The sequence below is a fragment of the Quercus suber genome, unplaced genomic scaffold (assembly GCF_002906115.3).
Source record: "Quercus suber isolate HL8 unplaced genomic scaffold, Cork oak 2.0 scaffold_650, whole genome shotgun sequence".
NCBI lineage: Eukaryota > Viridiplantae > Streptophyta > Magnoliopsida > Fagales > Fagaceae > Quercus > Quercus suber.
This window is the reverse complement of record NW_027070091.1, coordinates 71730-87727: the sequence shown is the minus strand read 5'-3', so window position 1 is coordinate 87727 and position 15998 is coordinate 71730. Positions and strand designations below refer to the sequence as shown.

General features: G+C 32.8%; 1 protein-coding gene across 1 annotated transcript; it reads left to right on the top strand.

Annotated features, from left to right (window-relative positions):
- The first annotated feature begins 932 nt into the window (after positions 1–932).
- LOC112001771 (protein SCO1 homolog 1, mitochondrial) lies at positions 933–5924 on the top strand. Its single transcript, XM_024033949.2, has 7 exons — positions 933–1165; positions 1593–1766; positions 1880–1970; positions 3698–3910; positions 4988–5077; positions 5174–5306; positions 5526–5924. Exons 1-7 carry the CDS (start codon positions 1043–1045, stop codon positions 5635–5637), a joined length of 936 nt encoding a protein of 311 aa, XP_023889717.1. The 5' UTR covers positions 933–1042; the 3' UTR covers positions 5638–5924.
- Positions 5925–15998: the final 10074 nt, after the last annotated feature.

Here is a 15998-nt window from a genome sequence, read left to right as displayed (position 1 = left end):
AAGGTGAGTGGCCTTTAGTAGAGGCCCTAATCTAGGTGGAGGAGCATGGTTGCTAATCTTTATGTTGATCTATCTATTGGTTTGGTGTAGATTGTTGTAAATCAGGAATTTGGACATTAATGGTATAAGCTCAACATAATCAATGAGCTATATTTGGGGCCCTGATTATGTCAGCCGCATTTAGCTCGACATAATGCTTGATGATCAATTGATTTCATGGTGTTGGGCTCGGTTCATTGGGCTAGGGTGCCCCATCTTGGGCTTGCATGACTTCCCCCTCTAACAACATAAAAATGAAATGATAATGAGGATATTGTCAAATATTAATCAAGACAATTTTTTTTTTAAAAAAAAATTATATATTTATTTATTAAATTCTATTAAATTTGGGCTAATGCCTATCAAGTCCAACATATTTCAAAATTAACAAATTTGGTTCTTAAAACCAATTTAAATCTTAAACACTATTTAGCCTGTTAGTCTTTTTTTCTTTTTCCATTTTAGGGACCAAGCTGGTTTAAAGACCAAATTAGTCAATTTTGAATATCTTAGACTTGGTTAGTGGTTAGCATTAGCTCAAATAAGTTAATGGAATTTATCCTCCTGTTTTTTTGGGATCCTTTTTTTTCTTTTTTAAAGGTCTTTAAGAGTGTGTTTTGGATTTGCTTATTTGCTTCAGTTTATTTAAGTTTTTAGTTTATTTTTGATATTATTCAAAAATCTCATTGCACTTTTTAATATTATTTAACTAATTTTTAACTTTTTTTTTTATACTTTTAGTAAAAAAAATTCAATTTCTATTAAATAAATTATCCCCAGACGAGACGATTTTATACGGGGCAAAAGGAGTGGGCGAGTCCAAAGCCACAGTGAGCCCAAATTCAGGCCCATATCCCAGGCGTAGAATCGAGATCCATCAGATCAGATCATATCGGGTGTCATCATCGACCAATCCCCAAGCGCGAAAACCCCTAACAAGAAAAACAAAGGAAGGGTTTTTTGTGGGTTTTTGACTGTTTGGAAGTTCTTCAAGCTATCATCCATGGCGTCCATCATCTCCAGAAACGTCAATAAACTCCGCTTCCTCAATAGCCGTCTCACTCAATGCCGATCGCCGATGCCTTCGCCACCTATCCCCGACCGAACTCTTCATCTTCTTCAATCGGTTCGCTTTCTTCTCAAATTTCTCTAAGTTCATCGTTTCCATTTAACAACCACCGTTGATTCTCCGCTTCGGCTTCTGCGGAAAACATCGAAATATGCATTTCCTGCAGTTTCTCAGCATCCAAACACAAAACATGAGATTTTACACATTTTCCACATTATTATTTCATTAGTATTTTGATGAATCTAACAGTTAGATTGCATTATGTTCTTAAAATGTCAGGATGATTGGAGATTATTTACCATCTCATTATCAAATTGTTACATTTCATTTTTCATTTTTGTTTGAATAAACACATGAGTTTGTGGATCGAATAGGAAATAATATCCTATTAATACAAAACTTTGACGCTCGTGTTAAAGAGCAATGAAGATGTATAATCCAATAGTCAGATTTTTAAAATATTATATGTAACTTTGTATTTCAGGCTTTGCCTCTAGGAATTGGAATTCAGTCATTTGCAATGTATCAGAGATGTCTGTTTAGTACTTCTACTGCTACTGTTAATCCCGAAAATCAAGGAGATGCTAATTCGGGCGAGGGGGAAAAGTCTGGGGAATCAAATAAGAGCAGTGATGGTGGAAGAGCCGTTCGTGGAGGGGTATTATATTTTTCATTGCTCTATATAATGCCATTTTGTTTTTCGAATCGATGTTAATATTAGTAAAATCAATTTTAGTTTGAGATGATTTATGATCAACTCTCCTTCTACAGCCCATTTCGTGGTTGAGTTTTCTTTTGCTTGTTGCTACGGGAGCAGGAGTGCTTTTCTACTACGACAGGGAGAAGAAAAAACATATTGAAGGTAGATTACTATGGTGAGTTGGGTATATGTTCGTTGTGAGGGTAGAATTATCTTGTGAGTGGGGATATATGGTTGTTAGTTTTGCCTTTGGAATTGGTCTCATGAGTTGACATCTCGTTTGTTACTGTTCTTGATTCTTTGTTTGAGATCCTATGCTTGATTTTGATGGGTCTCTTGTAAATTTCTTTACTTAATGTGACAAGGAGTTTGAGGGGGTGTCTAAGTGAACAGGTAACAAGTTCCACTGTGACTTGAAAAGCTTACACGGTAAGCCATACTAGTCATCAGGATGGGTGTCAAAATGGTTTATGAGGCTAATTAGTTGTCTCCCTCATTCATGCAAATGTGTTACGTGATCCATCATACATAATGTAGCACAATCATATGTATTCTTTGACTGGCATTTAATGGAGGATGGTATTAATTGGGGGGATACAAAGTATTCTAGGAATTTATTTTGAAGCTGTGAGTTTTTACTAATTGCACAGTCATCAATTTTCGAGGCTAATTGAGCCAATGAGCTCTGGCTCATATAGCACTTCCTCCCATATAAGTATGGGGTAAAGAGTGGGGCTATAAGCTCAATACTTACTAGGAATGTTTGTAAATCACCAATGAAAAGAAAGTGTTGTTTAATTAACATTCACTCTTCGACCATTGTGTGTTTTGTATGCGTTTTATGATTGCTATCACTTGGAGCATAGACTTCGGTAATATTTTATCTTTAAGATGGATCACTAGAGTATGTTAATTCAACCAAGATGCACTCAAGGGCAATCAATTTTCTGGTTGTGCTTGGTATGCTCAAGTTTTAGTGTTTGACACATTTGAGAGGGGCAGGAATGATTGCTGGATGAAGTCCACTACATTGATGCAAAAGTAAGGACCTGAGTTCAGGGTTTAAGATATAAAAGGCTAATTTTTGTCAATATTCTTTGCATTTTTTTTGGATATTAAAGTGTTTACAATCGAAAACTGACACATATGTCCGTGTACAATGCTGGTAAAACTATATTTATATGCCATAATATATTTGGTGTATAGGGTTTTTGTGGCGTGTTTATTTGGTGTATCTCTTGATGCATGGAAAATGATATAGTTTGAGTTCTAAATGTAATGTAATACACATGATGAAGTGTACATCACTCAGAAATTTATTTTGGAGCATGACCTTGTGGCTTTTGGCTGCAATTTTAGATGGCCAGGTCAATTGCTGGTGATCAAGCTTATATGCCATTTAATATCTTAGGTACTATGTACATGTATGCCCATTGAAATCCTGAAAACAGCCAAAACAAAAATAAAGCCCCGAAAACTTCACCCAGTCATGCCAAGCCCTTTGGACCTCATGTTCTAGCCAATTTATATAGTTGGGGCATTTGAATTGTGATGCAGTTTTGCTCAACTTATTGAATATTGAATACATCTATATACATTTTTTTAATGTTTATATGACTTTTATTTCTTGTTCCTTTTCAATAATATGTTCACTCTTAGTAGAAGGAGAAGAAAGGATGTAAACCACCTAATATTAATTGTATTTTTAATTACATTAGCTGATTGTACAGAGTTATTTGGATATATGAACAGCCTGTTTGGTGGTCTGGTTCTTAATTTACAGCATCTGTAAATGCTTGATCCTCTTATGTATAACGTGCTAACTTTTTCTTTTCTTCTCTCTCACTCTCTCTCTCTTTAATGAATTTGTTGAATTCTTATTGCTGCAGAAATTAACAATGCTTCAAAGGCTGTGAAAGAGGGACCTTCTGCTGGAAAAGCAGCGATTGGAGGTCCATTCAATCTTATCAACCATGATGGGAAGAATGTAACTGATAGAGACTTTTTGGGGAAATGGACGTTGATATATTTTGGTTTCACTCACTGCCCTGATATCTGTCCAGACGAGCTACAGAAGTTAGCTACTGCAGTGGATAAAATAAGTAAGTTGCTGGTGTTCATTTGATGGAAACCAGTCGGATCTATAGTTTGCTAGTGAAAAATTTTCTTTATACCATCTGATCCCGCAACACATGTCATGTTGACATTCTCTTAGTTGCTCTGATTCTGATATAACACAATAAGAACAATTCCTGCATTTGAATATATTATGATATATCTGAAGTTCATTTTCTTGGTGATTAGCAGCATTTTTTCTCTGTGTATGGACTTGTTCTTCGATGTTGTCTGGTGTCATAACCTTATAGAAGTCCTTGCTTTATAACATAATACTAGTGGATAACACCATGACTTTGAGATGGCAATAAGGTTTAGAATGGGGGTGAAGTGAAGGGCTTGTTTGATATGTGATTTGTATAACACACACACACACACACAAAAACCAATAACAACAACAAATACTCTTTCCATAATTTTTGTCTCTGATGTTTTTGGTATGAGGTTATTATAGGATTCATTTTGAATGGAACAAAAGCTGGTACTCTGAAATTTATCCTGATTCCATTTGCGGACTATGCGTTGTCTCAATGATGGTAACCACACCATGCCTGGCCTGGCCAGGCCAGTCAGATTGTCGAATTGATGCCTGACCTAGGCTGATCCAGTGCATGCAATGGACTATACTAATATTTTCCATTATGCTTATAAATTGAATTCTTGTAAATGGGGGGAGTTGAACTCAGGCTGAATATATTTCATGGGAAGATTCGAATCATGCATTACATGCCTTTTTGGGTGAGCTATGTGCAATATTAATTCTTATGGCAGAAATGAATACAAGCAATACATTTGGTTGACTCTAACGAATTTGTTGAGGATCCATCGCTGAACTCAAAAAATTTAGGACTAATCTTTGGTTTTTGTTTTTGTTTAGTATTATATTGTACTAGATATTATGTATAATTTAGTCTTCCTACTGGTCAAGAACAGTGATTCGGTCACCTGGAATCTTGACCATGTCAATATCTGCTCTAGGATTAATAATTATGGCAAAAGCTGTGGTTGCATGGTGGTGGATTGATGATCATTGTATTCTAAGTTTCTTGCTTTAATACTTGCAGAGGAAAAAGCAGGGATTGAAATTGTACCTGTTTTCATCTCTGTTGATCCAGAGAGAGATACTGTTGAGCAAGTGCGTGAATATGTCAAAGGTGATTCTTAAGATGTAGTACACTGCTTAAATGCACTATGTAAATCTAGTTTTTTATTTTTACTATGAAGTTTAATTCTGCAATTTACCTATCCAGAGTTCCATCCGAAGTTAATTGGGTTAACTGGTACCTCGGATGAGATACGGAGTGTTGCTCGTGCATATCGAGTTTATTATATGAAGACAGCAGAGGAAGATTCTGATTATCTTGTCGATCACTCTATAGTCATGTATGTATAATCTTTTTGTGCTCTCTTATGCGATACCCCTTTTTTTAAAACATAATTGAGTGGTTTATCTTTTGTCAACTTCATCGTTATCAGCATATTAATTAATCTATAATATTGGCTTATTCTACTGTTAATGTACTTAATGTCTATTAATAAATGTTCCTGTTGAACAATCCTCATTGAATCCAATATGATGATATCTATGGAAATCTTGTGCAGGTACTTGATGAGCCCAAACATGCAATTTGTAAAATTCTTTGGGAAAAACAATGATGTTGATGCACTTGCAGATGGCATAGTGAAAGAGATCAAGCAGCACAAGAAGCAGTAGTATTATCATATATATTCCCCCCTAAAAGCACTTTTATATGGTTAATTTTTAAGCCTATCTTCTTTCAGACACAACCTTTTTCATTTTTTGAATTCCTGGAGTGTTGCAGGTTTGATAATGAATTTTGTTCCAAGAAGGTAATTGTCCTACTTGCGATTGGAAAGTTTAGATTGTTGTTACATGATTGCCAAGTTCATTGTTATGAGCCAAGGTGTTCTCTTGGTAGATAAATTTAAAGCTGAATTATTTTTCATGACTGAATCAAAACTTCAATCAGTTGCATGTGATGATGGAAATAGCAGAGTGGCTGACTGAGATATTCATTATTGTCAGTTTTGCAAAGTAGTGACACAATAAATGCCCTAACTTTAGAATTTCCATACAAATTGTTCTAAAAAAAATCAATTTCTGTACAAATTCAGCACAATTCGTTAATTGACGGTCTATTTTTTTTTTAAAGAAATGTTAACCAATTTCAGGAACTATTTTTAGAAACATTTTATTGGAAGAATGATAAAATAATAAATATTATTAATAGCTTTTTATAATTCTCATAAAAGTAGTGTTAAAATTTTCTTATTATAGTTTATTAACAATTACCCTAAGGACATCTGTTATATCCAACCATTATATGAGAGCACTTGAACTACCAAACTCTAACTCAAATAACACTTCTTTCTCCATTTTATGTATATATTCACTCACAATTTTCACACTAAACTATAATTATTTGCACTTTATATATTTTTCAAGATTAAGGTGTAATGTCCACGTCACCACGCAATATACTTATGTTGACTTCTACCATAAATCCTCTTTTGTTATCTCTATTGCAAAATGTAGAAACTTTATCCTATTCATTCACCATTTGATTTATCCATAGATTAAAACTCTATCATATCTATAAAAAAAAAAGTTGTGATTTGTAACTTATTTTCATAACTTATTCTATGAAATCACAACTTAATTTCATAACTTTATGCAATTACAGAGATGAAAAATTATGATTCGAAAATACTAAATTTTACATTATGTTCACATAAGTCAACCACAACCACAACCACCATTTTTATTTCCACTAATTACAACTCATAAACTCAATAATTTATGAAAAAGTTTGACCCTAAAATTTTGTCAGCTCCATTATCAAGAATTCAAGATATCCGACTCAACTAGTGAGGAGTAGGTTAGCTATTTAGCTTAGAAGGAGTATCAAAGAAATCCATGAGGTTAAGAAGCCCAATATATCGAAGAAACAACACTGATGGGCTAGCTATGCAGCTCAGCTGAAAAGGCAGCAGGCCAGGCAGCCCAAATGACGAGAAGGGTTGAAATTGAAACATATATAAACAATAAAGCCAAGTCCAACAACCCGACCAAACTTGGATAAGAGTAACTAAAGAAAAATTGGGCTAAACATTCCACTTGGTAAAGCCCAAAGAAGAGCAAGACAGAAACCTTACAAGGCGATGAGGCATCAATTCAACACCAGTAAAATGAACACAAGATGGGCCAAATTAAGATTTAGATTCAAATTTCAAGCTGGAGCCATCTAAAACTCATGATTCAATTAGGATGGGGCTCACGTACGAAGCCCCAGATTCAGTCTCATTGTTAATTAAATTTGGAAAAATTACGTTTTTGTTCCTTAATCTTTCAGCCTAATTATATTTATTACCTTAAACTATTGAAATTTGAAACCCATGATTGACTCCCATAAAAACCCTCTGCCATATGTTTTGGTGATAAGTATGACAAAATTTGCTTTCGTGTGCACCACATTGACTTTCGAATTCACTTGTTGAGCTAGGCTATACCACTTACAGTTAAAGATGAAAAATACCCTCCCCATCTTTGTTTGTTTCCCGATAAGATTAAAGAAGAGAAAGAACAATTGAGAATCCTCAATGACAACAACCGATAATCCTAAGCAAAAATGTGATTTCAAACAACAATTGATAATCCTAAGCAAATTTTTTTTTAAAGGGCCAAGTTATTTGTTTAGAGTATAATTAGTTAATTGAGCTTAATTTTTTTAATAGTTTTGTTATTGGTAATTTTTGTTGTTGGCCACTAATTGGGCCATGAGATCAAAATCAATCATTTCACATACTCTTATGACTTGAGTATCCAAACCAATCATTTTACATGTTTTAGAAAGAGAAATGCTATGGTAGGTTATTATTGACTATTGTTGATGAGTAAAAAAAGTAATTTAAGTGGTTAGTTCAAATTAGAGCTAATAACAATTTACCATCTATAATTTGTTGTGAAAATGTTATGGACGTATCACTTTTCTTTTACAAATCATAAATGTTGAATTTAATAAGGAAAAATATAGCTTGCAAGAAATGACATACATACATACACATATATATATATATATATAAGTTGAAACTTAGCATTTATTGTTGTTATGTTCTTGTTGAGTCACATGGCCACATTATCAACCCATTTTTTTCTTTTCTTTTTTAGTAAGGAAAAAAAAAAAAAAAAGAGTTGGGGGGGGGGGGGGGGGCTGGGGGGGGGTGACTCGCTTGGCTATGCTGCCTGGGAGTTACCATAACAACACATAACTCGCCCTAGGGCGCAAATGGATAGGGCACCCACAAAGTGTTGATGGGTGTGCTCGAACCCATACAATATGTATGAAAGGTGAAGTGTAGTATTTATTGCTATTATACTCTCGTTAAGAGCATCCACATTAGTGGGTGGATAGTCTTCTAAAATTCAAAAATCCCTTCATTTTTACACATTTTGGCCAAAAAAACACTCCAATTAGTGGGTGTAAAGTTGTGTATAAATATACAATTGCTAAAGTGATCGTGCATATATGCACGGTCACTGTAGCCCGTGTATTTACTATTTTAATAATTTCTTCTCTCTCATTGTCTCTGGGTTTCGGTCCTTACTCTCCCTTTCTTCATTTGATCAAATCATCCTGCATTGCCGCCAATCATCTTTTACTTGCCGCCGATAAATCATCAAGCCACGCCGATTGCCGATCATCAAACCATGCTGATCACCAACCACGCCGATCAAATCATTAAACAAAGGCCTCTCCGATCATCAAACCACGCTGATCAACTCATCAAATCGTTAGTGGGTTTTGGGTTGGGTGGGTGATGAATGGGTTTCGGATTGAGTGGGTTGGTTTTTCTTGATGATGCTAGTTGGGTGGTGATGATGGTGGTTGGGTGGTGATGATGGTGGCTGGGTGTGGAGGGATCATTGTTAGTGATGGGTCTGTGAGAGAGAGGGGCGTTGAGGGAGAGAATAAAAAAAAATTGTAAAAGAATGAATATTTTATTGATTAAATGTGTAAAATAGATAAACTGATGTGTGTGTTTTGTAAAAATTGGTATGTAAAATAGAAAAAGTACCTTTTTGTGTAAGATAGACAAGAAGTTTGCATCCATTGATGTAGATGCTCTAAGCCATATCATCCACCCATTTTCAGCATTCTCACTTTTATTTTTATTTTTATTTTTTTTATTAGTTTCCTAACTTATTGTTATACTCCCTCTAATTTTTTCCATCCATTTTACGTTTTCATCTCCCCACTACTATCTATCTTAATGTCACATCTCCTCTATCCCTTTATCTTCCTTGATTTTTTTTGCTTTTCTCATTCCCCTCCTCTTACTATAACTTTACAAGTCTCTTTTCCATTCTATTCATAATTTTTTCACACACAAAAGATTATCTATCTCTTTCTCTCTCATTTTTTTTTTCCATTTTTGGGGGGGTTTTTTTTAAATATATTTTTCTTGTATCTCTACTTCATGTTGATGAATTTTTGCATTATTTGAAACTCTACTTTGGGTTAATGTGATTAAGTTTTGTGTTTTTAAGTTGTTATCTTTTTTATTCTTTTCCATTACATTTATTTTATCATATTGCATTATAAGATTGTATATAAGAATATAATGTTATTTTATTACATAATATGATTTGGATAATTTGGTGTTTATTGCTCTATTTTTTATTTTTACTTTTTTTCTTCTTATATTATTTTCTATAAATTTCTCATTATTCTATTTCACATTCTCTCTTGAAAAGTGGTTATTTTATATATTTTTTATTCTTTCTTTCAACACTACTTTATATTGATGAATTATTATAATTTTTAAAACTCTATTTTGGGTTCATACGTTTTGGTGTTGAATTTTTTAGTTCCCAATCACAAGTACTCTCTCTCTCTCTCTCTCTCTCTCTCTCTCTCAAATAAAATTTAGAGAATATAAATTATACATACATACATATATACATGTATATATTTATTAATTTTGCTTAAATGTATAATCAACCTCATGCCATTCATTTAAAAGTAACAATGTTAGAACAAATGAATAATTAACCTAAAGATTATATTTGTGTAATCATACCCCTTATGTTTAGAAAGACTTTCACTTAAATTTAATCGTACCAAAGTGGACTAAAATGCTACATTAATGTGGCGCAACAAAAGTTTAGCAACAATAAATGTTATGCTTAAAATTTTAGATATTACGAGTTTGAGATATTTGTATATATTTTTTTAAAATTTGGATTTAGATAAAGTGCTTTCAACTCAAACATGTCTTTTAGATCAAAGTGGACCAAAATGAATCGAAGTGATTCGAATGGACCGAATTGGATCAAATAGAACAAAGTGAACTAAATGGACAGAATAAGACCAATTAGGAACAAGGTGGAACGAATAAGACCAAATGAATTGAGCAAAACCAAATTGGATCAAAGTGGACAGACTGAACCAAAGTGGACTAAATAACACCAATGTGGACTGTGAACAAAATAGAATTGGAATGGATAGAATGGACTTCATAGAACCAAAGTGGACAAAATGGATCAAATAGGACCAAAGTGGATTGTATAGGGTTGAAGTAGATCAAAGTGGATAGAATGAATCGAATAGAACCAATTTGGATCGGATAGAGCCAAATAGAACCAAAGCAGACAGAATGGACCAAATAGGGCCAAAGTGGACAAAATCGACCAAATAGGACCGAAGTGGACAAAATAGGGCTAATGTAGAACGAATAAACCAAAGTGAACTGAAAAATACCAAATGTATTGAATTGGACAAAATAGAACTTTAGTAAATGAAATTGACTATAGAGGACAAAGTGGACTGAATAGGATAGAATGGACTGAATAAAACCAATGCGGACCAAACAAGACTTTTGAATATTTATCATTTTTATTGCATTTTTAGCGTTCATATTTCTAATTTCTAATGTCTATTTTAGTATTTATTTATATTTTTTTAACTCAAAATAAAGATTGTACCCCAAATATAATAAAAAATTTAATACTTTTCAACCATAAAATTGAGGGGAAAAATGAATTTTTGAGCTAAATTGAAAAGAAAACCTAAAAAAAAAAATCAATTTAAGGCCCAATTAAAATGGACTGAAGGGGGACCTAAATTGATCAAGTGGACCAAAATGGACAGAATAGAAATTGTTTAATTTTTAGGGAGAACAAATTATCTTAAAAAAAATTTAGAGAAAAAATTATGCGTTATATTACAATACAAAATAATTATTTATTCCTACACATCGCGTGGGTTTGCAACTAGTTTTACTAAAAATGATCATTAATCGATCCTCCATAGATTAATATCATCTCATAATAAGCTCTCAATTTTTTTAGCTTACAATTGTCATTAAACTTTACCAATTAAGCTAATTAGAACCCACATAGAATTTAAACAATTAAGGAGACAAAAAGATTGATTCTAATAATTGAACAATCCAATTTTAAAAAATATGTATGATTACTTAACAAATAATTTTCAGTTAACTCAACTGATAATGTTTCTTATAATCAAATAAGAAATTTGGTTTGAACTCTACATACGTCAAAAATCAATTAGTGTCTTAGCCTAATGATAAACAACAATCACTATGGAGCAGGCGTCATTTGCAAACAACTTAAAAAAAAAAAAAAAAAAAAAAAAAAAACTATGATTGAATATCTTTTCCTTATTGTGGTGTACATAACGACTGTTTACAAGTGCATTCATCCTTTTCCCATCAAAAACCCTAAAAAAAAAAGTCTTGTTACGTCTTGTACCATCACCCAACATAAACATATCAATTTTAATAATGTAGAATTGCGATAAAGGACTAGTTTCCTAAAATTACTAAACTTATATATTTCCCATTTTTAGACAAGTGCATATAATGCAAATAGATATAGAGGTCTTACACAAATATAGCATATTTTTTACTTCATTTTCTTTTAGAAGCCTTATATTAAGACGACCAAAAAAAAAAAAAAACACTTAATGATAATTGGTAGACATACAAATTCTCTTCAAGTAAGAGATGAATTACAAAAAATGAAGATCTTAACTAAAAAACTTCTTTTTTCTCAATAAAAGAAACATCTTTGTTCTTAACATTCATTCTTGCAAATCTGCAGATTATCTCTGTTCTTAACATTCATTTAACCAAAAAGAAAAAAGAAGAAGATTGAAGACTAGTTCATCAAAACATTCATTTACCTCAAAAAAGAGAAAAGATGAAAACCAGTTCATCAACCCAAAATCATCCATTTAACTCAAAAAGAGAAGCCTCATCTTGTGAATATGCACATCTAATCAAGGACAGAATCAATATTTATACCTAGGGGGGCCAAAGCTTAAAACCAAAAAAAAAAAAAATTATGAAAATAAAAACTAACATCTATTCCATATTCAACTAAATACTACATACAAAATAAGTATTTTTTAAACATTTCATACTATAAAACACATCAACAAAGTATAACATACAAAATAAGTATTTTTTATTTTGTGCGCGATTTTTGTTTAGTCTATATTTATTTTTTTATTTTGTTTTTGTAGTTAAAGGGACATAAATTTTATTTATTTATTTTATTTTAGAGGAGCAGAGACAAATATATATATATATATAATGGCCCCTCTCTGCCCTAGTGTAGGTCCACCCGTGCCTCTAATCATTTTTACCACAATCTTCATTCTGGAGTAGGGTGTGTCTTCTGTCCAATAGAATGATTCAACATATAAATGAACTTCACCCAGTAGTAAGGCGGCATTACAAATTTCAGATATTGCAAATGGAAAGGTGACATTCCAATACTTTCAGCCTATCCATCACTATTCTTGATGAAGAATCTAAAGAAATTTTAGCATCAATGGCAAGAAAGATTCCCTTTGTACTCATCAGAGAATTCCCAGTTTGATGGGTAAAAATCTTCGACATTGCCTTGCGAAGAAATTCTCAGCGCTTCTAGGCTCTCAAGAGCCTAATTCTCTCACTCATCCTTTGCATCTCCAAGAGAGATTCATCCAATTTCTGCATATCAATACTAACCCTAATCTTAACATACCTCCTCCAAACCATCATCCTCTTCTTCACCAAAGAGGCCATAGCCCTAACCCCTTCCATGTGAGAGCTGAGCTTCATGATTGAGAGTTCGTGAGTGAGCTTCGGGAGATTTGTAAGGGTAATACGTGTGAGTGAGAATAAGGGTGGGTAAAGGCAATAAGCCCTTCAATTGTTCACATTGGCATTGACCTTCCGGGCGAGAAGCACCAAATGCACATGTTATACTTCAAGTATAGGTAAGGTTAATGCTATACTTCAAATATAGCTAAGGTAATGCTAAATGGCTATTTGGCTAATGATTTTAGGCCATTCTTAAGAAAACACTTCGTAAAAATATACACTTTTTGTTTTGAAATCAACATGGCTCATCTTGTCTTTAGTAAAAAAAATAGTCACTCCAGTTAATAAAATTACTATTTTACAAAATAACCACTTAACTATAGTTGATGCTATACTTCAATTATAGGTATGGGGTTGGTGTTTGAAGCGTCGGCTAATATGTTCTCTCTATTCTGAAAAATAAGTTAAACTATAACAATTAAGACCTTATAAGTTTTTTTTTTTTTGATAGGAAAGACCTTATAAGTTAATTAAAACAAAAACAAATAATCCATCATCTTCATAATACATTTATGTGCATCTTCCATCGGTTTTGAAATAATGCCAAATATCTTAAATTCTTAATAATGTTTTTACATAAGGATTAGCACAATTGGGCTATTGTAACTTCCAAATTAAGAACCAATTTCCTTAGGAACAAGAATAATAGGAGGAGGAAAAAAAATATTATTTAAAGTAAGAATAATAGGCGGCGCAATATGGGCGGTAGGGCGGCACGATCTAAGCAGTGCTCCAAAACTTGGCTAGGTTCCTAGCTCTCTCTCTCTCTCCGTTGCTAGATAATTTATTTTCTATTCTTAACTTTGATCTTGGGTTTGAATCTATTGTTGCTGAGCTACTTTATTTTCTATTTTTAATTTGGATGGTAATTTGTTGAACAAAGTTTTTGTTTTTACAGTTTTTTCTTGAAAGTTTACAACTTTATATACACAATTTATCTTAAAATTTCCTCAAAAGTTTACTACTTCAACAAAAAACAGTTCAAATCCTAATCTCTACAATAAGATTTTTGTAACTTTCGATTATTTGTTGTGTGCGCGCTTGCATGTGTTTGTTCTAGCTTGAGTTTCCGTTTTGAACTTCTTAATGTTTACTTTTCATTTATGAACCACAGTTTTGAGTGAGTTGATAATTTCTTTGAATCTTTCTTGTTTATGATCAGCTGAACTTTTGAACTACATTTGTGTTCAGCGAATTCTAGCAATGGAAATAGCGGACATTCCTTTCTTTAATGTTGATATCTCGACTGCAATTTTGTCACGATTGTTAGGCAAGGACCTTTCTGCAAGCGTGTCTCGAAGGGATGGAATTCTTTCATTTCTTATCAGAATGATAAGCAAGAAAAAGTAGAAGAACAGAAGTTAAAGGCAAAGAAGAAACAGTGCTAAACGACAGGCATAATTATAAGCTTTAAGATCGTTCAAATAAGATTTCACAAATAAGCTTTAAGATTTTTTTTTTTTTTTTTTTTTGAGATTGAAAATAAGATTTAAGATCATTCAAGATACTAGTTTTAGATTATTAATTGTAACACTCAATACCAGAAAACCTTGATATTATGAACTCCTCTACTATCTCTTCTGTCCCCCAAAAAAAAAAAAAAAAAAGTGAAAATCATTTGTTGAACGTACCTCGTTTTGAAACCACTTTAGAACAACCATCTCTTCTCCCAAAACCAAAACAAAGAAAGAAAAAACTGCCATGGTAGTTTTTTTTTTTTTTTTTTTTTTTAAAGAAATATTTATTATTATTATTATTATTATTATTATTATTTTTGAGGAGGTTATTTCTGGCCAGTTATATGAACTACTTCAAATTTTTAATACACATCCTCAATTAATCTATCACCAAAGAGAAGAGCAAATCATCAAACACTAGGCTGAGCTAAAATCTTAAATATTAGTCTTAAAATTAATATGATTTGTTACATGCACAAGGGTTATTAAACTCATACCTTAGAACTAAAAATAAAGCTTATACAACATTTTTACATTGGACCCAAGCTTCCAAGCACATCAAACTGAAGATGTTCATTAAATGGCTTGCAATAAGACTCTTTAAGTAAGGCAAAAACTCACCAAAGGAATTTGACAAAGGCAACTTATTAGACACCCCATCATTAATATCAACCCCCAATTGTTGGTCAGAAAAGGTAAATATGAACCTTGATTATCACCACCATTAACCTCCACATACCTTGCCGTGTCTGAGTCTTGACTAGTAAGCTCCTGAGCAAGGTCCCTGAACTTTGAGGCACTAGTTTTAACCTTCTTGGGGCTTGCTATGTACACAACTTTGATAACCTTCATGGTACTTAGGTACTTTTGTCTTTTCTCCTTCTCTCTATTACCCAATATTTTGAATTTTTTTTGCATTTATCATTAATTTTGAAATATTTTAGTTAGTTGTCAAGTTTGCAAAACTATTTAACAAACTAGCATCTTGAGTCTTTGAAACTCAAGTTCAATGTGAAACTCGAATCTATAAAACTCGATTTCCAATCTAAGGCGGAAGAAAAGGAATCTACGTGGAACTTGAGTCTCTACCTTCAATAAGAAATACTATGTTCCTTCATTCTGGGTTTCTTCATTTTCTTGGGGTTTTTTCTTCTTCTTCATTTTCATTTTGTTCTTCTTCTTCTTCATTTTGGGACCCATTTATTCGAGGCCCTTGTTGTTTGATTTTCGATCAATTTGGGCAATGGCTAGACACTCCTAGGCCAAATCAGTCCACAACTTCATTGTTAAGGTTGGGTTATTTATTTATTTTTTTGAAAAAAATTCCATGTGGGTTAGTGATGTTCTGGGTTTCTTCTTCTTTGCTCTGCTGGGTTTATCTTCTTTGTTCTACTAGATTTCCTTCTTCGTTCTTCTTCTCATC

Coding starts and splice junctions, on each gene's coding strand:
- LOC112001771 (XM_024033949.2), top strand. CDS start 1,043: ATGGCGTCCATCATCTCCAGAAACGTCAATAAACTCCGCTTCCTCAAT. Junction 1,971..3,697: donor GAAGAAAAAACATATTGAAG/GTAGATTACTAT, acceptor TTATTGCTGCAG/AAATTAACAATGCTTCAAAG. Junction 5,307..5,525: donor GTCGATCACTCTATAGTCAT/GTATGTATAATC, acceptor AATCTTGTGCAG/GTACTTGATGAGCCCAAACA.